The 25,001-nt window shown below is 38.4% G+C and overlaps 1 protein-coding gene across 4 annotated transcripts in view; it reads left to right on the top strand.

Moving 5' to 3' along the window:
- The window catches only part of LOC110372041 (axin), a 59,771-nt gene that overhangs the window by 23,907 nt on the left and 10,863 nt on the right, over positions 1 to 25,001 (top strand). For 2 of the 4 annotated variants that reach the window (XM_021328551.3, XM_049843824.2), the window contains exons 2-10: positions 3,346 to 3,391; positions 18,487 to 18,551; positions 20,668 to 20,749; positions 20,906 to 21,011; positions 21,283 to 21,394; positions 21,713 to 21,861; positions 22,260 to 22,374; positions 22,782 to 22,910; positions 23,973 to 24,100. In XM_021328551.3, coding sequence (XP_021184226.2) covers positions 20,716 to 20,749; positions 20,906 to 21,011; positions 21,283 to 21,394; positions 21,713 to 21,861; positions 22,260 to 22,374; positions 22,782 to 22,910; positions 23,973 to 24,100 — 773 coding nt within the window. In that variant the 5' untranslated portion in view covers positions 3,346 to 3,391; positions 18,487 to 18,551; positions 20,668 to 20,715. Of the gene's footprint in view, positions 1 to 3,345; positions 3,392 to 18,486; positions 18,552 to 18,859; positions 19,017 to 20,296; positions 20,517 to 20,667; positions 20,750 to 20,905; positions 21,012 to 21,282; positions 21,395 to 21,712; positions 21,862 to 22,259; positions 22,375 to 22,781; positions 22,911 to 23,972; positions 24,101 to 25,001 lie in introns of those variants that run through there. The other 2 variants (XM_021328553.3, XM_049843821.2) reach the window with 2 other exon arrangements.

Here is a 25,001-nt window from a genome sequence, read left to right as displayed (position 1 = left end):
ATTTTAAATATCAAAAGCACAGGGTAGGCTTCTCAAAGTTCTGAAGCCTTAAAAACAAGTTTTAAACTTATACCAAACTCGAATTTCTCAACACAAAGCTGGCAATTGTATTCTTATTTCTTGGAAATTGCCTTTTTCAACGTTTCGTAACGTTGCGCTGTGGACATTTTGCTAATAATGTGAAAGCAAACATTGCTGTTTGTTCCGTTTGTTTAAATAAAACGAGGTATTTTGCAGTCATTAGTATTACAAAATAATGAAACCTTTTATACACACTACATAACCTACTTCACCTTCACGTAGCACACATGAACAATAAATAAAAACTAACCCTAAATAGTTTTCATTTAAAGAGCTATACCTATTTCTCTTTTCACTCCGGTCTCCTCATTACATGCCAAGTTTTAACGCGCTAAGTTAACCATGTGTCTAAATGTGAAAGAATTTAGAGTGCTAACTATTTTCCAAACCTTTATCGTAATAGGATTATAAAAACTCCACATTGTTAACACTGTCTTACAAAGTCGATAACTCGTCGGCGAAGCGTTTATTAACAAGCACAGTTCTAAAAAACTGTTTGGAATTTCGAAATCCAACAAAAGTTATCGCAGGCGCAGGGGTGTTGGCATTGTGCGCAAGAGTTTATGACGGCGGCCGTGCTTCCACGAACTGGGACCTTACCGAAGCCGATACCGATAGATCTGGCATCGGCTCCTCGATTTAGAACTTTATAAGTAATGGAATAAAGTGTCAAATCTTCAGCTGCATACACAGGTTCATGGGTAGCGCCCGCCTACCTAAACGCTGTCCCTGCATGACGTCACTCGTCTCAATGTTTGCCAAGCCTCCCCTTTAATTGAACTATAGTGTATTGTTTAGTCTTCGTTATTTAATCTGCCTCGTTGTTTTAGGATTCCTGTATGAGCATTCATGATAATCCTTTGCCGTGGTTTTGTTTGTTCTTTGTGCATCGGCATCCATTGTTTGTTCGTTCTCTTAAATTATAAGTAGAAAAATGTGGCATTAAAGCCTTTCAAACGATTTTAAGGCATGAGTTATTAGAAAAGGTGGTATTCTAATTTAGTTTGCTTTTAATGAATCTATTGTACAAATATAATAAGCCCGTCATTATTATATGTAATAGTGATCAGAGTTTGTGGGATGACTAAATATTCATCTCAACCCTGTCTCCTGATCTCTGACTCCGAAATATTAATAACAAAAATAAGATTAAGACTTAAGAATGTAAATTGGTAATATGTTACAATTCTTCAAGTCTATAAACAGCAATCACAAGTCCTTGATAGCAGTTTCAACGATTTGGCATTTATCAGCGCTCTCCCTTTCATTTACAATTCATCCATCAACTGGTCCGTGATTTAATACGTCAAGCTACAACCTCCATTTGATATTCTGCGTTTGTGCCATCATTCAACTTTTTGTCCTCTATTACTCCTGTAATATGATTATAATTTTCTCGCATCTGCTATACCTTTTTTGTTTGTTAAAAGAACTTGAACTCAGTGATGGCAATTTTAAGGTTTGGTTTAGTTTGTTTGTGTTGTTACAATCGGCTTCCATTAAACGGAGACCGGTTTGGATAAGGAATGCCGCAGCGCAGTGTCCGGGCGGCTTTTTGCTTTGGCTGCGTGCGCGCAGCCCACGCGGACGGCTCAGAGCCTCGGCCCGCCGGCGCCAGCGCCGCTTCCCGCCTTTGCGTTTGATGCCTGATAAACGACACGTTGCAAATATTTGATGTAATTTTATATTTTTGAACTTGTTCATGGTTTGTTATTCGAATCGCTTTGTGTTATGACTCAGACGGGACTAACTCTTTTAGGAAAACGTAAAGATCAAAGTCTGTATTGCTTCACGGTTGTATAAGGAATATGAAAAGGCTGCTTAGATTTTTGAAATCTCGACTTCATAATTTTCATACCATTTCCTGGATAATACGAGAGGTAGAGGTAACATAACATAATTATCAACAGACTATATTTACTTATATCTCACTTATTCGTCTTCAGCTGAGTGTTAGCACTCCACAATAACTAGGAAACGAACGATGCGCTTGACGAAACGCGCCCAGATTGTTGGCCGTCGCTGCAACTCAATGGCACTGCAAATAACGCTGGATTATACTCCTCCATTAGGTGATTGTTATCTGTCACTCTATCTATAAAAGAAATACAGTCAACATTTTTTTGTTTCTGGCGTAAATCCTCAAAAGTTTCAATCAAGCTGTATTCGGCTTAGTTGATGGATAAAATCAGATTCTGCCTTCTGTTCGGATTTTTGGTAGACGATTAAGGTCAGAAATCGTTTGTGGTTTTTTTCTCCAATTTACGACATATGATCTATAAAATAAGTTTTCTAGAGCATTTTCCAGGACCCAAATATGTAACATTTTATAAAAGTAACTTAAATACAAAAAGTGATTAAAAAAATGGGTCGAGAATAGTTAATGCAGACCCAGAATTCCTTCCTATTCGCTGTATTCAGGTAGAAAGCCAAGCTGCGGAGTTGAGTTGATGCTGACGGTACGCATAAATCACCGTCAACTGATATATCATCGTATATTAGCATATTATTATGTTCTTATCTGATTAGTTTAGATTTATTCTTCCGCCCATTGAGAAAGAAACACCCAATGTGTCACAATTACAATACATTATTCAAACTAATGTAATAATATTATCTTTCTAAAGATATCCACGCAAGACATAAACTGTGTACTTACGGAAACACGCGAAGAAAAATAAAAGTTATCGACAAAAGACAGTTATTTCTGGCCTTTATAACAAGACAATTTCAATATTTATTCTTGTTGGCTTCAGTGACACACAAATTGTATCTGTTAAATGCGATGTGGGCAGTTGTAAGGCTTATTGAGTAGGCCCAATACCTTACTAATATTGAGTTTTACATTATACAAATCTGGTAACAGAACATGTATCTAAAGATTTTTTGGCATTGTAATACGTGAGGTGGGAAGAAATTGTCAAAAATTCTTAGAACCTCTAGATTTGAAAGTTATTATATAATTTGTGTCTATGTTTATCCCGTCGTAAATTCATGTTTTCTTGATGGTTTTGACTGAGCTTTCTTTTACAGAATCTAGTCCGTCTTTGAGTATCTTAGTAACCGGAGCACTTGATATTAGCATGCTCTGTGCAAAATAATAGAGACATTCTCGGCTCCTTTGAGCAGCCGAGTAATAAACATGCAACATAGTTTTCTAATTTCATACAGTCGCTTTCAGTATTAATTTAGTAATATGATGAAAACTTTGTGCTATGCAGTCTCAAAGAGTGTTTTTACTTACGTTTATTTGTTTTGTTGCAGGATGATATTCTCCTCATATACGGCACCATTCAGCTAAGATTTAAAGGTAAGATAAACTGAAACTATTCATTCTAATACTACGCAGGCCTGCTTGCTGCCAAATTAAAAGCTAATTGAGTTTTGATTTATACAACAAATTGACGTGGTTCAAGTGCCATGATTTATTTTTGACACAGTACCAACTGTTCGCGGATTTAATGGGAACCGATGCTTAGGAGACACAACAATATATAATACAGAAGTCAAAAGTCAAGAGCATTCCGATTTTTTTTTAAGTTTCAACGAAAGTTTGTGACGAAAGACCTTTAGAAAAACCTTTTGTTTCGCTAAACTTTATATGGTCCCTGTCGAACTGCTCTTACCGAAGCAGTATTTATAAACTAAAGCAGTTTATTAAGGCTACAATTTTAATAATAACAAACAACTTACCAAAGAACCAATTACATCGAATGCAACTACTAAGAGTAAGTCAGTTCATAAGGTAACAAGAATTCCATTACAATACCAATTTAATTGAGGAACAACGTTGGTGGCTTCTAATAAATTGCAGATAACGTTGTAGAGGTCGGTTACAGCTATGTAACGTGCAACTATAGCAGTATTGTAACCACCGGCTTCCAATTTATTTCATACGTCCTAAAGTAATCCGTCGCGTCGACAATCTGCTACACTGCGGATTTATTTCGTTAACGACATAATAACGAGTTATTTCGCTTTTGTGATGAAAGCACAATCAGGTATTACGTTACACGTCCAATTTTCAACTTTACGTGGCTGAAAATAAATAAAATAGTTCCCCATACGCGGCATATACGCGTGTTGCTGAGTCGGCTCTTTCGGGTATAATGGTTCAATCGTCATTTTTACAATGAGTTATTACTTTACCGCTTTTATCCACCGACAGCAACTTCAGCGCGGAAAAATAATTTCCTTTAATAAAAGCAAAATGCACAAAAATTTACACTTCACTTAGGTTCAAGTGGGCAAACATAAATTGTAAAAATATGCAATTAAGTTGTGAGTTGCATTGAACTGAAGTACCTCTCGATCTGAAAATTCATCAACCATTGGAACTAGCGAGCCACCGAGCACTTGTAAACCCAATATTTTACATACAATAATTTAATTACCTTTCGACTCCAAAACTACCGATCCCGTAATCCCATTACTTCTACGCGTTTACTTTCAAAAGAGGCAACAGTTTAACGTTAAATCTCGCTTCGAGGCAGTAAAAAAGCGAATTTTTATATTAAACCGGCTCTCGTGGGCTGCATTCACGTGAGGAGGCCCTAGACGGCAAATTAAGTGACATTAGAGGCATAATGCCCGTGGAAGGGAGACGTGAAAGCGGAGTGCTGTTGTGCAACGCTACGCTAGTCCGTGGAGTGCGCCAACAGACGTTCACCACCTGGATGCCGATTAAGCGCTGGAAAATATTGCAGCCGCTTTAAGCGCCGTATTGCAGCCTGGTTCAGCGACGCTCTGTTGGCGATTGTGCGCCTCAATACTTAAGAAACGTCTATGAGTTTCCTTACAGCTCTGTAAATAACAGTTAATATGAATAGTATAGACCACTTGCTACTGAGTTAACTTTCCCCATGAATGCAGTGTTTTCTCCCGAGAGGTTCAGGGAGGCGACCCAAAACAAGGGACAGATGTATAAAATTAGAACCTTTTGAAATGAGTTTATGAAGATGGCAGTTTCCTTCGTTTTCCCTTGAGATAAGACCTTTATTAATCTTAGACATGAACCACAAAGATACATTAGGAGTTGGTTGTTCCCGTTAATCGTATTTGTGAAACAATTTCAAGGAAACGTAAGTACTCCTATAGTGAGGTCATTAAAAGTTCTTCATTTTATGAAGCACGGCAAAGACCGCATCTCCAAAATTTTTCGATTAATGCAGAAACCATAATTTGCTATTTCAAGGATTTAGTATTAAACATAATTGACTACAATCGCAGAAGTGGTCTAAATAATGTACCACCAGCGAATTGTGTAATTTTTTATCGGATCTGGAGACAATTGGAATCGACGCGTCTCGGTAACAGAATTACATTTTTTCATCTACAATTCTAACCGATCGAGATCGCTAGGCAGCTGGGACAACGGCTTTCTTCAACCGTTTTATGAATTGCTCCTCATTTAATTTCGTCCTCATTTCTTTCATTTTCTCTTACACTCCTTCATTGGATCTTGATAGTACGTTTACAAATCGACACTTACCAAACTTTTTGGTATTCAGGTTTATTGGCGCATTATTAACAGAAGAGAGAATTTCAGCTACATGTATTGCTGACCTCTATTTATCAACTTGACAATTTGTCGTCTCATCTCCAATCCCTGCAAAAATAATATATTGGCAAACAGGCACCTTCTTAAATCATCAAGGATAAATAGGAATCTCTTTTCTTCACGTCTTATTAGGTTACAAAATAACCATCCTCAACAATTTAAACTACCATTTCCCAATTCGTAGTATCGCCTCCTTACTCGTAAAACGTTGCAAAACAAACCTGCAAGACTCAGAGAAACCCCAAGACAGCTAACATAAATTCATCAGTTTTAAATACTAATTTGTCCGTAAGTTAAGTACTTGACTTATTTAGCACACTTCATTACCAACAAGAGTAATGTTGCTAACTAGCCATAAATTTCAGTCCAGACTGAATTTTTGTCTGCGTTCGTCTGAAAACTGACGTACGTTGTGTGTAGGGTTGCCAAGCTTAAACATTTTGGGCAATAGTTAGTGTTCAATTGAAAGTTGTGAAGAAAATGATCATTGAACTATGGGAAATTATCTTCGGTTGCGAATCATAGAATGATTATGATAATGACGGAAAACTCTTTAGTTTGTTGGGTTTCTATTGAATATTGGAGATTAAAGAATTGAACAGTCGTTTGTTTGAGCGCTCCCGTGTCCATGTGGCGTCCATGTATTGTCTCCACAAATAGCATCGTATTTAGCGTTGGCGCCGGCGACGCATTAATTACGCTATAAATAAATGCTTTAGATAAAAAACGTATCGAGTGCGGCAGTAATAGATTTCTGTGAGCGACGCGACTTTTATTGTTATTGAATGGGCCGGTAATGTGTTGCGGCCAGTCCGTCTGTCGCACTCGCTTTATCCCGGATTTATTCAATGGAATGCATTTGTAATGACTTTTTTACTAAAGGTACGTATTTCCGCGTTTATGTCGATATTGAAGCCATGTAATGATTATACATATAGGAGCTTCTTTGTGTACTTGATTAAATTTTAAGCTCATTAAGTGTGTTCACTTTTATGCAACAAAATTCGAAAGCTTCACACGTTTTAATTAAAATCAGCTTTTTGTTGTCGAATGCAAATGTTGGTCATATAAAAGTGGTTCTCATTCCTTTTCACGGTACTTGTGAATGGTCACTTTGTAAACAGCTACCTACATAAAGCTGATAAAAACAGACATTGTAATTACCTATAAATTCAGGTGGACTTAAAATGCGATCCGGTTTTGTTTCGATATCCGTTTTTTGCAAGTAGATAATCTTAGGTACCTATGTCTGCAAAGAATTAATCTTTGGTACTCAAATTGATCTTTACCACATCTTAGCAAAAGTATTTTCGTAAAAAAAGTTATGAAATAAGAAACTTCATACGGTGCTGCGGTAGAAAGAATCAGGGAACATAATCACATATTTGAACCGATATGGAAAGCCGAGATGCACTTCTTATTCCTCGTCTAGCTTATTAAGAAACCACTACAACTAGGGCTGCCATCTCGAATTTCGCCAAACCCGGACAAAGATTAAAAAAAACCCGGACATTTGACGTAAATCGCATTTTTTCCCCGCACCGAATGAAGTTAGTGTTTTCTATCATAATGCCGATAAATACGTAAATACTGTACGGTGCTTTCTTACATGAAAAGTGTCCGGGTTTTCCCCGGACGCTTCTTGAAAACCCGCCCGGACGTCCCCCGGACGGGGTTGAAACGAGGACAAATCCGGGGAAACCCGGACGGATGGCAGCCCTAACTACAACAAATGTATGGGGAAGTGGAAATACGCTTCTTCTAAATTGGATAGGAATGATTTTGTTAGATATGCGGGACGCAAATAAGTTTACACTACGGGAAGAAAATGGAGTATTGGAAGAGTCAGGTCTGATGAAAAATAATGCTGAAATTGAAGTAGACCCTTTTGAATACTAGGAACTACAGGATAAAAACTGTTTAATTAGAAAAATCCTGTCTCTTGTCATGTAAAACGGGACCAGTCGTATTGCGGGATTTGTGATCTAAAGTAACCAATGCACTACAACACAATAAAGATTACTACGGTACTTAGAGTAAACGGATTAGAGATACCGTTCAGTAATATTTAGCGGGTTTACAAACAAACTTAACAGTAAATAGTTAAGATGATTAAGGGCTTAGTTCTAAAAATAGGAAATGCGGGACGATTGTTGGAAAGTAACATTCCAAAAAAAAAATTAAGACACAAATAAAAATTCTGTTAGTCCTTTACAAAAATTACACTTTGCTTTTTCTTTGCTACAATACTGCTGAAGGTGAATTAAATCTAATCTCATTCCAGTCCAGTCTCAAGGAGGTCCTTCATATCAATTTAATAGGATTACATAATGGCAATTTTCCTGTATAAAAGAGTTGCGTCCACGCTCAAGGAGGTAACAATAGTGTAATCTGGCACGTCGTCTGCCCACAACGGCCACTATTGTTGAAATATTATGTGCACTTGTCTGAGATATTACCAAAATACGGTTATGAGGAATTTACTATCTTGCTTTTTTTCTTCTGCTCTCTGCCCCACTCTTGTAAACTTTTCCAATTTTTGCGCTACTTCTACTGATATAGGATACCGAAAACAAATATTTTCGCATTTCAAATAAAACGACGAAAACACCTGCTGCGTACAAACGCAGGAATATCAATAGACTATGTGTTTGACAATGAGCGTCCCTCGCTGAATGTCATTAATGTCATTCGCAGAGCTGTCGGCGCGGCGGGTGGCCTGCCGATCTACGTCTACCATGTATATCATTAAAACTACCTACTATTCAATTACACAGTATTTTATGGACCTGCACTTGTTTGTTTTGCGGTTCGCGGACGTCAGATAAAAGGTTGCGGGGACCATAATTGTCATGCGACTCACACTCGGCTTAAAGACGGGTTCTTGTATTTATTGTTGCTTGATGAAATGATTGCTAGTCAGCGGCAGCGCTCAGAGCCTTTTGAAATTTTCTTAAATCTGCAATTTTATGTTGACGATTTAGCTAGTGTATTTATTTATAGGCATCGCTTAATAAAACTGTTATCGGTGATTTCGTACTCGTCGTTAAACAACAAAACACCTAGTAAAATTTTAATTTCACTCGTGTCCAAAGCATACGTGGGAGATTTTGTGACGTATAAAATTGACGATAAAGCTCGAAAGTTGAGGGAATGTGTTAGCGAGCACATTTGTTACTAAAACGCTTTGAAACATCGTTAGGCTATTGTACAAAATCAGTTACGATAGTTTACTAACGCTATGAAACTGTCCAGGATGTTCGCAAATGGAACAACTTGATGTAGCTCGCATTCTATGAAATATGAACTTTTAGGAAATAGCGCATAGAGGAAAAATATCGTGTCCGTACTGAGAATTTGACACAAGGTTTTCAAAGTCGAAGTTGGTGATTTCTGAAAACTGCAGTAGGTAGGACCAATGTTAAAGCCGCTGCCGGACATGAGTACTATATTTGTTTTCCAAAATTCCACTTGAGAACCCTTTCATTTACCCCACAAAATGAGTGAATAGAATTTGACACTCGTAGCAACATTTATTAGAGTCGATTACAATATTGTTTGCTTGGATACACCTCACCCCTTCCGTGTGGCAGACAGCGGAATTGATGCGCGGGAAAGAATCTGTTTATGATATGCGTGCCTAATGTTTTATGTAGATTTGTTTATATTTCTTCATTTTGTTGTTTTTTAGTCTTTTTTTTAAATAACCGTGTTTTAGAATACATAACATTGAAAGCAGGAAACCAGCGTTTAGTGAAATATTTTGCACCTAATTATAATGCATTTGCTTACCAATACAGCAAAATATATCTAAATAAAGCAAAATTGACTTTCCAATTCTAAGGAAAATATAACATAACTTTAATGCAATTTAATTAAAAACGTGTTACATGGAAACGGTTTCGTTTGCCACTCAGTCGGAACAATTAAATTGACTACTGCATAATACACCACGGGGCTATTACACAAATTGACAAATATTTTATTCATCAATCCAATCATCCATACCGCTGAGGGCTGTTCGCGGGCGTCAGAGACTATCCAAATAAGAAATCTCTGTTTATTTTCTCTCTTTTTCTTCCCTACACGTCCTTCCCTACGCTCAAGTGAGACAGATGATTCGAAATTTTCAATTAGACCACAATTGGCTTAGTTAACCACTGTTCTCATTTCATTTCGTATGTTTTCGAAAGCTGAATAATGATGTTTTGGGTAAATAATGTTCCAAATTGTCTCGCGTATTATGTTGTGCTTGATATTATTTCGTTATTGAATAATTTCGATAATAAAGCCGTTTGAATCTCAATGGTTGTGCCAAGTTCTTTACATAATTTAATCTTGTCAGCGATCAAAGTCATTCTTTAACCGCTGTTTTAGTATTTAAATCGTTTAGCCTGTATATTAATATATGTATTGTTTTCCTTGACTTAGATCAGAAACACTGTACTACTTCATAGCAAAGTAGAAGTCTTCTCAAATAACTTTGATATTATTACCAATCCGCCCAATGTTTGTTGCTGATGCATCTTGCAATCGTTACATATTTTTTTACGCATACAGGTATTTTTTCCCTAAAATCGAATTCGCGTAATAAAATGCAAGTTTGACGGAATCTAGGAATCGTCATCTGTCAGATTGACAGGCATGTCTCCAATTTCCAATACATATGGCACCGCAGAGAGCCGCGGCCAGTCAGACTGTCCCGCGCTGTGGCTCGTCCATCGAACATGTCCATTTCACTGACGCGCCGATAAAAACTGAATCAACTTTGTGGTCGCAAAAAATGTATTGTACAGTGTTCTGTCGGATAACCTGTCCTTTGACGGGCCGCGGTTTTATCGTAGTTCGATAGTTTTTGACGAAATTGGAAATTTTAACGGTCTGTTTTCGATGGAAAGGAGACCTGGTTCGACAGATGTCCATTAAAGTTTTTTATTAGTTCAACCGCAGATTAGAAACAACCTATTCCAGAGTGAATGAAGCAGTTGATATTATAGGGAAAGATGCTTTTTTCACAGATTAACTTGTTTAGGAAGTAACGGCCTCAAGTAGGTACTTTTAAACATAAAATCCGACAATTTCCATCTATAAACCCTAACAATGCATTTCCCCTTATTTTTCAACATAAATAAAACCACAAACCAATAGTAACGTAATTGACGTTGAGATTCAAATTAGAGACGTTCCGTCTGAAAAAGCCCCTTCCCGTCGGAGACAGCTGCATTTTCCCGGGTCGTCCGCGTCCCGCCGCGAATAGTCATTGTATGCAAAACGTCGCGGCCAGACGGCACTATTGTTCACACGAGATTAAGGCGGGGGCACGTCCATTATGCAACGAGCTTGAGGAACGGTACACCCTATTCCACGGGTGATTGCAAGCTTGACGCAGCTCTGAGGTGCTCTGGCCTGCGTGGGATGGCTTACATTTTCGGCGGTTGGGCATCGAAAGATTTTGGGAATTGAAATCTTTCTTATTTTAATGTAATCACCACCTATTTGAAATATTCTTATATTTTCAAAAACATTCTGTTCCCTCGAAACCCTCAAAGTTGACTTAACTGATTGCAGTTAAGTCAACTTTGACGGTGATACTAATATCGTCACCCATTGGGGTGATACTAATATCGTCTAAACTAGAACACAAATTAAATGAAGCATAGAAGTCTAAAAGCAATTCGACTTTCCCTTATTTTCCCTATCGGTAATCAGTTTTGTTAGTACATTCTTTTTACAAACACGTGATCACTCCATATATTCACAATCCCGTATCTGTCCCTAATCTTGGGCACTCCACGAGCGCACCTGAGACGTTTCAGACATTTAATCAGGCCTGTAATCGGAAAAACAATGCTATTGAGTGGAGGTATCGCCCTCCGGCGGGCCTGGCTTTTGTCGCGCCGGGACAACGGGACGAACCAATCTGTTTCGCAAATTACGTACGAATCTTGGGTCGACGACGTGCTTTTTGCATGAGCAGTGAAGGAATGGGGAATGTTAGCTTGATTGAGTGGGATATTAGACAACACGAGATGAAAGAAATGTCAGGTGGGGCTCGCTTTACCTCTTTCTTGTTTTGATTGCGTCTAGTGTTTTTGTTGTTATTTATTTATTGCAAGATCATGTTAGGGACATTTTTTCCTTGTGATTATATTATGTATGAATCTACGAGTATGTATGTACAATCTAAGCACAGTTCAAGTGTTTCTTCACCTAAACCACTACCATAAAGAGTCCTAGTTTTATAGTTCCTGTATTTCCCATCAATTTCCATTCGTTTTATAGCAGAACTGCTTAGTAGGATAACACGTTTTGTACAATTTACGCCCCCGTTTCCGTTCCAGCTAGAACTTTATTCAATTCCCCCGCGACAATTTATCCTTCATTTCATAAGACGTGGCGCACGAATAGTTCTCTATCGAATTTGGGTGTACCTACGGCGCGACACGTGACTTTCCCCATCATTTGTGTACACCCACACCAGCCGGCTTAGCACCTTTTGTGCTTCTCAATAAAGCCCAGAATCCTTCTAACGACAGAAAAGTTATGCTCGTGCTCATTTATAACGACATCGGTCAATTTCCTGTAGGTGTAGGAAAATTTGCAAATTGGTTACACTGAACGCGAAGACAGTTGCCGACACTTGAATACCTTCGATTGGACGCCCTCAGTTGGAAAACTGCAGGAACAGGTCAATTAGTTACTCCAGCAGTTCCATTAGTATTGTAGGTAGAGCAAATACGTGACTTGTCCTTTTGCGTAACGATGCCATTTCATATTAAAATTGGCTCGTATTTATATCGTGTTACTAAGTACTCTCTGAAGAAAAACAAAACAGAATGTATCGAGTAACTGTAAAGACACTTCATATCCTCAAATTAACACCTACAAGGGCAACGACGAGATCAAAGGAAGTTTTACAGCCTCGAAGACAAAACACCCTCAGCAGAACAATTTATCACTACACAATAAAATTGTTTTGTCTGAAATTCGAAAAAAACAAACAAACTGCAAACTAAATACCCCGAATGCCAAGAATCTGCCAAATATTCGGGTGGTCGGAAAATGCTGAATATTTACGAAAATAGAATTTATTATATCGATGCCGGTGGCCGGTGGTCGAAGATGCGTGCGGCAGAACTTTCGGTCGGGCGACCGCGACATATCCGCTGCAGACGGTAGCGGCCCGCTGCGGTCGACTGCGCTCTCCGCAACACGGAATTTGCGTCATACAGCCCGTCAGCTTTCTGCATGAATGTGCTCAGACACCGCTATCGTGAAGTAACTGCATTTTTGTGGATAGCGGAATTCTAACGATTTCAACCGATATTCTAAAAAACATTGCTAACTGTCCCTCGAAACGATCGCTGTACAACTTTTATATCGGAAAGTTTGTACATGTCAAATGGATGGGATTTCAATTGCAACTTGGTTCAAATTCACAACATTGGATCCTCAGTACATAACAAGTCTCTCCCCTAAGACTACAAGCCTACAAGGTTTTCTCCACTAATTATAATTGTTAGTTATTAAAGGGAAGGAAGACTTCATCACCGCCTAGGTATAATTGACTCAGGAAATTACATATGCTGGTCTCGTACAAAATACTATTCTCATTATGTAGTGCCTATCGGTAATGATGTTACGTCTCCGGGCTGATTCACTTTACGTGACACGCATCTACTTAAAATTGCCACTAAAGGGAACACGCTAAACAGGACCCAAGATATAGGCAATAGTATGAGAATATTTACCAACTGATGGTACTTAAACAACATTTTTGGTGTGGGATGCTGCATAACTTTTGACCACGGAAGAGACTGGTTTTGATAGTGAGCTGTTTACCTCAGGCTATAAAAAAAACTCAAAGAAGCTCTAGAGAAAAGACCTCAAAGAAGCTCTAGCAAAGCAATTTTGGCATTAGTCAGACCTCACAGGTATTTATTATACTTAAAGGAGTCTTAACTGCAGAATTATATCTCAAAGCAGTCGAGTCTTTCAGAACTGTTAGCGCTACAGATTGAGAAGCTTTGTGTGTTTCTGTGCGGTTACTTCCAAAAGCAATGTGTGAGTTGCATCAGCATCAGTGGTCACGCTTCTAGGTAATCGAAATTGAGGAACTGGAACCAAGTGATTTTATAAGTGTCACCTGTTCTAGGTTGTCGGATACCTGCAAAAACTTCCTGCTCATGTAAACGAGGGTTTTTCCTTGTCTCCTTATCTTCTCACAATAACGACTTTGTCGGCAGTGTTAAAACAGTGCAATACGATATTTAGATGATATCATTTAACACCTTTTCTTCTTTTTCTACCTGACAAGTTCCCAAACACACATCAGTTTTAAAGTTACGTTATCTGATGTTTAGTTTACTCATAATGCTTCACGTCCGGTCATTAACCTGTCACCAGGGAATGCCGCAGGTTTCCGAACCTCAACTGGAGGTAGCTCACTCGCAAACCAAGAAAATATTCTATAACTTGCATTAAGTTATGAATGGAGAACAAAGCCTAATGCAGATTTCCTTTATGTAGCCACTGCATACTTATATGTATTGCCCTGTTTAATCCCCAATACATACTCTCGCTATATACTCCATTATATCCTCTTCTTATGTACATACTAGGTACTCACATGTGCATTACCCTACATGTGCCATGACACAGTTAGATTATAGCATAAAACAAAATGCAGCTAAAAATCCATTATTCGATCGATATCTTCTAAAAATCGAATGCTAATTTAGACGTTTTGCGCACAAAGCTCGCGGCCGCGGCAGAGGACGGACATAGGTAATGTTAGTGGGGGCTAATTCGTCAAAGGGCGCGCGCGTCGCTTTGTCCCGGCTTATGGTAATCAACGTAGGCGTTGTGGCCGCCGCTGCGCCGTTCTCTGCATTTAATGATCGGATTTATTAACTAGCTACGTTAGGTGATCTGTTTTACGTAAAGATTTTGGTTAATTAAAGGTTCTTTGTCAGTGCGCATAGATTGAATATGTAGATGGAAAAGCGTAATGGCTGAACTAGTTCATGCTCTGTGTTAATTAGTAGAACTATGCTCTACATCTACAATAATCCGCATACATTTATGATTAAATATGCTTAACAAAGAGATCCATACTGATATTGAACAAACAGAAATTACCACAAGTTTGATTAGAATAATTAAAACTAAAATTGCAGCAAGCCTATTTACAGGACTTCCAAGCTTTGCCAAGTTCGACATCTAGCGCATAATATGTATGCGTATGAAACTAAGTCCATGTATTCACATGAATCACGTGTGAGAGCGACAATAGTGCTGGTCTCACGACGTTTATCTACGTCCCCCTTGCGATATGCATCGCCAATCAAATGATTGTACCCGTTCTAGCCACTGACTACAGCGAAAACACAAATTTTAGACTTCCTAGCTGGTTATTGGTCGGTTTCTTGGAGAAGATCAATATTGTTCCTGAGATCAGCAATAAAACATTTCTTATCTTCTTTCTCTTCTATAAGAGCAGATAATTGTCTTTCTCTACTTTCTAATTCTTTTAATTTATCACGTCAAATTGTCAGGGTTTTGTGAATACTTATGTCAGACCAGCTTGGCACACCGCCTCGACCTTTTGTCAAATCCGGCAACACATTTAATTTCTAACTTATTGAATTAGCTACGGACTTTGTGCTGAAAGGAACAAGGATGTACGACACCATTAATATGCCAAGTACCGACAAGTTAATCATCAAACACTAATTACCGTCAAGATGATGTAATTGAAACGTGTGCACTAACAAAGGAAAAACCTGCTTTACTTTAACACCTACAAGTTGCAATTTAAAAGAATGCGTATGCAAATGTCTCGTTATTCTTTACGTATACAAGTCGTAGCACCCTGACTCCGTCTAGCACTCAAGTCGGCACTCGACGTCGGAGTAGGTGCGACAAATCGCAACTCCCCACATTGTCGTATCCAAAGAGTTGCAGGTTTAGGTGGTGCGCGGTATCATCGGCGAGTCAAAGGGCGCCGACAAAGCGTCGCCGCGGCGCGGTGCGGGCGGCATTAGCGGCCCGTTTGATACCCCCACCCTCGCGCAGGGTTGACAACCAACCGCGACCTACGACAAACCGGTCGCACGATACCGACCATCTAAGTTTAATTGCTTTTTAAATGATGTGATGGATTAATTTTGTTTGACGGATTTTCCTCTCGTTGAACTTTGAGAACGTTGAGGATTTATTGACTGAAGTGGTTAAGTAATCCTTCGGTTCTGTTGGATATGTTCGAAATTAAACCGTTTCCTTCCAACAGTAATATTCAGGTATATGATTCACAATCTGCCTTTGTCTCTCAAAGTAAGGCTGTACAAAGCAACCGCCAGTGATGTTAATTACTTCAGTGTTGTAACCGTAGCGCTGAACTTAGTTTTATTAATCCTAGATCTAGGCGAAGTTAATAGACTTTTCATAGAAGATTACAGGCAGCCCTATCGCCTCCCCACAGGCCGGGCTCAAAGTGAGTGTGTTACTCTTTAACCTGCGCGATTCGCGACCGGCTAAACTTACCACTCCGCTAAATAAAGTTAAAAGGCTCCTCAAGCTTTGTCTCGGCCCGCCTTTGATGTACGGCGAGAACATCCCCCGCCGGCCTCCACACCTCCCTGCCTCACTTGCAAACAGTTTACCGCAAGCTGGAACTATTGCCCTTAATGCCTTTTCCGATTGGGTGTACGGTGTACCCCTCCCGATTGATTAGTGTGTTGTTTAGTGCCAAAGGAATTTCTCAGGAAGCAGCCCGATCAAAGTGGCCGAGCCCCTTTGATGAGTGAACGCTAATACGATGAATCAGTACCCTTATCATTTTGATCTCTTGTTACCGCTGCTGGCTACTATTATTGATGTATTGGGACGGGACTTTGGGACCCCTTTCAAAGGTTTTTCGCATTTAACTGATACATGTTCGGTATCAAACAACCTCTAAGCTTAGTGCTGATTGGGACTTCTGCTCTGTACTATTATGCTTTGAATCCTGGAATTCATTAGTCTTCCTTTGCTACGCCGTAGTCAGATAAAAAATATCATTCAAAAGCATATTATATTTACATACGTTCCATGAAGACCTGCGCGGAAGGGCGGACATTCTAGTAATCCCAGTAGCATTCAGAAAATATCATACGAAAAAAATCATAATAAAGTAGCAAAAATACACAAAAAAGACTTGAAAGAACTTTCAAAGGAAAGCAATTTGTTTGGGCGTAAGTAATTTTATACAAGTCGTATTAATACGTAGCTAAGCCACGCGCCAAAAAAGCAAAACCTCTTCAAAGGATTTATTTAGGCTTTAGTCTGTAATCAGTGATTCTTTTATCTGTGACTGTTTCACTTAAATACCTATAATTAACTTTTTACATTTTCTTTCTCTCTTTTTTAATGTAATCCGCGAATGGCGGCCCGAAATGAAAGGACTACTGGCCCTTTGATCTTGCTGACTTGTAAAACCAATCATACAGACGTATTTTCCCTTTTAACTTCACTTCATAGAGAATTTGTCTGTACTCATTGACACAGTAGTGAAATTAGGTTATTAAACAACGACCTCGGTGTTGTATCTCATGTGTTTTATTTAGATTGGTGACAAAACGTTTCTATGAAAAAACTTTTAAAACTAATTGTTTCAGTTTTGACGGGTTTTACCTCTAAAGCTCAAAAGTACTAACATAGTTCTACTATTCATAACTCAATGTCCAATTCATTAGTCCAATTTAAGTGTAAAGGCAAATTAACCAACAAACTAAGCATACATTATCGAGCCTCAAATGAATTAAAAGCCCCTAGGAGCACACAGGTACAAACAGAATGTTAGTAAATCCGTTTCAGTGATATGGCTCGGACTTTGCGAAAATTCAATTAGTGTAATAACAACGCACAGTTCCATTATGCCAATCAAAGGGAAACGAAAAGTTTGCGCACATCAAAGAGTCGCTTAGTGCGTGCTCTCGGCTAATGACGCTTTGGGGGCGGGCCTTTATCGATATCGATAGTCGATTAATCGCTACAGCTAATGAAGTTATAGGGATGTTCCCCGGTATCGATACAAGATCAGTCGCGAACGTGAAAAGCATTATTAGCGGGGGAATTAAACTTTATTACCAAAATATATTGAGACAAAATGTACGCTAATAAGTTGTTTTAACGTGGGACTATTTTGGTTTATTGATGTGTCAATTATTATGTGAAAACGTGTTTTATGATTTCGGTACTAAGTTAATTGAGATGTGAAAGGAAAAAAGGTTTCCAACTTTTCATTTAAATCGAAGATGAGGTTAAAGGTGATTTTATGTATGTTACGATTACGAAGACGTAGGTCCCTAGGTAGGAATTCACGATTTGTGATGAAGAAGATTGAGTTATTTATACAAGGCACGAATTCATTAACATATATGAAAACTATTAACTTCAATTAATTTGATAATTCGAGACCCTAGCGACAGTCAAATTACAATAGCTAAATAGTACATACCTACAAGATTTTGACAAATCAATTTTGCCGTCTGTCTGATCTTCGTGAAATCAAATATCGGTGCTATACTTGGAGAAACCTCTTTGATATCTATCTATTCATTTCATCTGTAAATCGAGTTGGAATCCTCAAATTAATTCGCCTTCCAAAGGTGAATATCATGATATAGCTATACACCTACATAAATATAAGCGTACACAAACACAGTTTATGTATATACCTTCTTGTGAAGTACACCTCATGGGTAATGGCTTTATAATATTTATTTATTTCTTCTGAAATATAATAAGTAGTTTTATATGTTGACATTAATTTTCGGAACTAATTAAATGTTTCCTTGTTTCAGATAATAACAAAGCAGATAGACAAGACACAAACAGCAAAATGCAGCGGCATTAAGCTGCTACACAGGTATCTATAGAAACTTTTGCAATTATTTTATGTTACATCATAAAATACCGTACCATATCTGGCGTGCGAAAGTAAGAAATGCTAAATTTTAATTTAGTTAATTTTATTATATTTGAAGTAAGTATTAATTACTGGATGGTTTCTCAAGTTCTTTATGAGCTTTTTGGAACGCTTATCGCCATCTAGCGGGACTCGTAAACAGATGGGGTACGTGCTTCGCGCGCTTTTGACGTGATTCATGGCGTCGCTGAAAGATGGCGGTAGACGACAGCTGTCTGGCCGCCTGTCTGTCATGGCTGGCTGTCAAACTTATGTCAAACACGCTGTTGTATACAAAACCGACTCAAGCTAATTTATTATTTATTTCGAAGAAAGTTTTCAATTAATGTCATCACTCACACTGCCCGTTTAATTGGTGTACCGGTCTTCTAAAGTAACGTGACAAGTGAGAATATTAGTTTTCATGTAAGTTTTCTCTCATTATCGTTCTATAAATACAGCCCTTCCGGGTTTCGGCATGGTATTTCGGCATAAATAGCATTTATTGCCGTCAATTCTGTCCGTGATGATCCGTTATAAGATAAAACTGAAGGTCTCGTGTTGTTCCCGATAGTTTATTGATAATATTACACGTTGTGATTGTTACCGCGACGTTAGTTTTACGAGCCGTGCCTTTGTTTACAACTTGTTTCCTGTGTTTATGCTCGTCATGTTCACTGAAAATTTGTTCAATTCGGTACAATGCGACGCTTTGTAATACTCTCGCATCGTGACCTGCTCAAAAAACTTTTATTCCAGTTGGTAGATTTCTTTACTGGTTAATTATGAACTTTCAAACTTCACTTTATGTCTAGAAAATGTATTCCATAGTGTAAAGAAAATTGTAAAGTTTGATAAACAGTCAATGTATAATGTATATGAGTAATGCAATATCCAACACTATTAAAATGTTGTTCTCCCCAACTTCAAGCCTTTTACATCAGTTATTGATTTCATATTTATAATGAACCCTATCATAAATACAAGTTCTATACAAAATGTTAGGGCACGAGATAAGTCCGTACCCTATTGTGTTGAACATTCAGCCCCGTCTACGGATGTCTTTCACTCGGACCACTGCGGTAGCGTTGTGCAGTCGTGCTGTTGTTTAAAGAAGACTTTTTCTCAATAAACATTATTAATATCAAGTTATAATATTCAGTAATAATTCCATAAACTGCTATAGCACAGAAGTGTATTGTTTGTTTAAGCACAATGAACATGGTAAGGTCTATTATGATGTTTTTTAAGACCCTATTATGATTTTTTGCTTCATAACTTGCTTATTGAACCATGAAGTTATGATTTAATTTGTTTTGACATGCTCTTATTATGATTTGGCCCTTTTCTAACATATATTTTGGAAAGGTTGAATAGCATTTAAAAATTAATATTTTGTGCTCCGTTTATATTTGGAATATTTTTTTGTGCGTGGAAGTAATAATGAAATATGATATTTTATTCCTTATACGTGGATAACACATAAGTGGATTAATTTGTAATGGTATAGCTTTCACAGTAAGTTTCTATAGCATGTTCGGTTCAGTTGTGATGTTTCCTTCCAGCACCGATCGATGAGGGAGACTCTTGACTTTGGCACGCTGTCTCATTTTTTGTTTGCTGTCCCTTTTCATCTTATACAAATCAAATACACTGGATATGATCCTTATTGTTTGCCATATTGATTTTTTATGTGGCTTGGTGCGCAGTTCTTGTGCCGTTACCACATTTTGATGTCTGAACGGGACGCTCGGTTATATTCATAAAGTTTTTTGAGGGTTATTAATGCTTTAGAAAGCTTATCCTTCTCAATTACACTATAAACAGTGTTAACTTGCATTTGAGAGTGGAATTAAAGTGTTTTTTTTTAACATGGGTGTAAAACGGCTTGGTAATTCCTACCTCATAGGAAAATTTGCATCAGAGGTAAATTGTAGGAGTGAAATTGTGATTCATGAATTCATTCAAGCAAGATATTTGTCTTTCTTGCCATTAATTAGTACCATATCATATATTCATCAGGTTTCCCCATAAATTAGTTTTTGATTATATTGCATTTTTGTATGTTTTTGTGCAGGTGGTGTCTCGCCATGCAGCGCGCGGGTGGGAGAAGGGCCTGTGCGCCATGAGCCACACTCCTATAGGCGGCCACCCGCAAGGTAACGCTATTCGAATTATTATAGTTAAAGATTTTCCTGTAATTTTCAGCAGCTTTCTTCCAGATGAAGACTAAATATAAATGTCGAAGTGAAGTATTATAACTGCTGTAGAACGTTTACCTGAATTGTGAGTGTAATTAATTTGTTGGTGTTCAGGTTGGGAGCACAAGCTTGCCGACAGGTCGTCGCTGCCGCCGGCTTCTGGGGAGGAAAAGAGCAAATCTCAGTCCAAATATGTGTTCGCACAACCACAACTGTCCAAGTGAGTCACGTTTTCATACCTTTTTATAATCATGTCACTGTGAAGAATATCCTATGTCATAATTTTCTAGTGGTTATTTTGGGCGTCATAAAGGAATTTTTATTTGTATGTTATTTTTTATGCACCTTTGAAAGCTCCCCAAAAAAGTCTCTTCAAAAGTCAACTACAGTTAGTTAAGGGCACGTTTTGACCAGTGCAGTTGTCTTTAGAATCATTATTTTTAATTCAAAAGTCGTTTAGGGCACATATTGACCAGTGCTTTTGTCCTCAGAGTCAGTATGGCGTGGCGCGAGCAGACGGAGGGTTCGTCTGGGAGCTCTGCGCGCTCGCCCGCCTCGCCGCCCTACATGCGCTGGGCGCGCAGTCTGCACGAGTTGCTTGAGGTCAGTTCACATATTTGCAGGTTTAAGTGTTAAAGGATGGGTGACGTTAAACAATAAGGTTACTATTATGTAATAATAATAAATCATTTATTTGCGGGAAATATGGTGTCAATATATCGGGCGTCTTATATTTATCCTATCCCCACATATGTATTCCAACCATTCCTTATTAGTGTCTAGTACAGTGTACATGGAATTATGGAAACACTGAATTTTAGAAGACTCAACTTTTTTAAAAGAAAGAAATAATGAAAAAATATATTTATGGAATGTAGTTACAATAGGTGTTTTATAAATAAGTATTGTCTGTGTACCCAGGACGCGGAAGGAGTCCGTCTATTCCGCAAGTACGTGGGCGGCGCGGGCGGGCTGCACGTGGACCGGCTCAACTTCTACTTCGCGGTGCAGGGCCTGCGCCAGGAGTGCGACCCCAACAAGATACGTCAGGTCGTCTCCGCTATTTACAAGTGAGTATTTCGTACTGGCCTTGCGTATGCATGTAATGTGTATCCTTTGTTGGAGTTCCTTTCTGAAAAAACTAAATAAAATGCTTCGTCATCATATCTGCCGTCCACTGCTGAACGTAGGCCCTCTCCCCTCTCCCCTAAAGACCGCCAATTAACTTATCTTTTGGCCAAAATTTCGTCCCCTACTCCATCTGGTAAAATGAAATTTACGACAGTTTCAAGAGGCTACAAGCTTTTCTAATTTTCAAGCTGTTATTTTATTTGAAGAGACTTCATATATAGAGGACGTTCATATTCAGATGTTTTTTCCAGTTCTGAAGTTCACAATTTATAGTATCTACTAGGCAATTGAAGGGGTTAGGTATGTACTTACATGGGGATTCTTTTCATTTGTTCAGATTCCTCCGCAAGTCTCAGCTAGCGATGCCGGAGGAGCTGAAGCAGCACGTCAAGCAGAGCCTCAAGGATGGCGCCAACATCGAGAAGACTATATTCGACAATATGGAACAAGAGGTACCTCAGACACATTGAGCAGACAGCAGAATATCTCAAAAACTGAAACTCAAATTGAAAATTAAAGGCGATAACTTCATTCAACAAGTTAAAAAAATATTTATTTTTAATCTTAATATTTAAAATTGAAATAATTTAAATCACGACAAAAGCGCGTAAAAAGTACCAGTTCATATCTTCCAGTTCCATCATTAAATTAGTTCGACAGTACCACATTTATTGTACGATCATCAGAACTACAACCAGAAGCTGCCAATTTTCATGATCTTTGGAATTTGGTTAAAGCGTGTTAAAAAACTTATTTTAACCCAAATCTATATCAAAATCTTAAAAAGATTCTGCTGATATATTTAAAAGAAATCCGAAGCCTAAAAAAGCTCCCCATTCACGGTTCGATTCACTCTTAGGTGACGCGCGCGATCACGGAGACGACGTACCAGTCGTTCCTGCGGTCGGACGCGTACGTGTCGTACGTGAGCGCCGCCACGCAGCCGCTGTCCTCGCCCGACGCCTCGCCGCCGCATCCGCCTAGAGAGGTATACGATGATGTTAACTTTATTGTTAGAAGATGACATGAATAGGAAGGGAGTGAGTGTCAGTATGACGAGTGACAGGGGTAAATGGAAGAGGATGATATATTGCGCCGATCCCAAATAACAGGGCACGATGAAGAAGAAGGATTGTTTTCGTTATACGTTGTGTAAGATGTGGGGTATAGGTAGTAGGTAATATACAATGTGTCCCGGGGATAAGTGACCGCCCGAAATTTTTTGAATATTTGTACAAAATTAAGGATAATTTCCTTTATATTTGGGACTTACCGCCTTTGGTTTTTTTTTAATGATTTTTAGTAAATACTGTGACGTGCTGCAGTTTTTTTAAGATATTTCCTAAGTTTTTACATCTTTTTAAATTCTTTTTTCTTTATTGACTAGCCGACATCATAGTTTATCAATTAAAATTATCAAACATAACAAAAATGTAATAAAACATTTATTAGAAAAAAAAAGAAAATAAAAATTCAAAGAAAATAACGCCTTTTTTTCAGTTTTTTCAAAATAAGTATAATAAATGCCCCCTTAATATCACTTTCTTTTAATTTATTAATAAACTACATGATATTTCCTACAATAGCTCACAACAATGTTTGCTGCTATTTCAAACAAATGCAAAAATACAGTCAGTTGAAATTTGAAAAAACAGAGCAAAGCCTGTTATTAAGAGGCCTGACAATAAAAATTTTTTAATGATTTTTTTCAAAAATATAAAAGAAATTATCCTTAGTTTTGTACAAATATTCAAAAAATTTCGGGCGGTCACTTATCCCCGGGACACATTGTATAAATTTGACGTCAGGGGAAGTTCAAATATTTGTATTTTTTTTTTTTCTTATAAAAATTGTACAGATTATTATAGCAGAACTAAGGAGGCCAATTATTGTTAACGACTAAGGATCCAAAACGATGTATTCTTAACATTTTTATTCCTTATTGAATTTTTATTGTTTTATGGGTACTAAATTGGTTGGTTAGTTTCTAACGTATTTTTATCAAGTGAAATTTTGACCTGACGACTTACATCAAAACTCGCTATCCCAGGGTGCAGTAGGAGGCCTAGCAACGCTCCACGAAGGCCAGGAGCTCGGCACGGGCGGCGCCCCCGCGCGACTCACGCACGACGCGCTGCTCGCCACGCAGTCGCGTCGCCTGCACTCCGACGTCGCTCCGTGAGTAGTCAGCTTTATTTCATACATCGCTACATACGCTGTACATAGACTTTAGATATGTCAGATAGATAAATAGAGAGAAAAAAAACGTGTATTTGATTGTTACACTTAGGGACATTTTCAAGCCTTACTACGAAAATTTAAACATCTATTGAACACCTTTCTAAAAAAGTTCTTCAAAGTGTGGCTGCAAAAAGGACCTTATTTCAATGTCATAATCTGTCATTTTTTAGACAAGTGTTCAACAGACGTTTAAAAGTTTTTGTAGTACGACGCCAACGGTTAGTGATTACTTACCCACACATCACAAATAAATCCTTCACTAAAGAATGGCTTAAGTAACCCTCAAATGTCTCACTGTATAATGTGTCCCGATATGATGATGATGATGATGTCCTCCTAGCCGATTATCGGCTATGGCGGCTGTTCTCATGTAAGGAGATTAGCCAACTACGCAGGACATATTATAGTGCACGAGTATTTGCGCAGACACAGGTGCACTCACTATTCCTTCACTCTCATAACCCGATGGGACGGCAATCCGACACGACCGGTAAGAGATCAGGCGCAGGACCGACATTTACGTGCTCTCCGATGCACGGGTGTATCAATCACCAGCTTCCAGACTCCGGGCTGCTTTGTGAAAGTCTTCTAAAACCCACAAAGCGATTTCGGCCCGACTCGGGAATCGAACCCGAGACCTCGTGCTCAGCAGCCGCACTTGCGACAGCTAGACCAACGAGGCAGTCCCGATATAGTACACTTAAAAATAACATTTAAGTGAAGTATGTCGGGATACCTTAATGAGTCTAAAGTTAACACATTTTTTTAACCGGCTTAGAAAAAGGAGGTTCTCAGTTTGATCTTTACATATGTCTAATTCTGCAGCCAAACTGCCAAC

Source organism: Helicoverpa armigera, chromosome 2 (genome assembly GCF_030705265.1).
Source record: "Helicoverpa armigera isolate CAAS_96S chromosome 2, ASM3070526v1, whole genome shotgun sequence".
Taxonomy (NCBI): Eukaryota; Metazoa; Arthropoda; class Insecta; order Lepidoptera; family Noctuidae; genus Helicoverpa; species Helicoverpa armigera.
The sequence above is the reverse complement of the archived record's forward strand: the minus strand, read 5'-3'. Positions and strand labels throughout refer to the sequence as shown.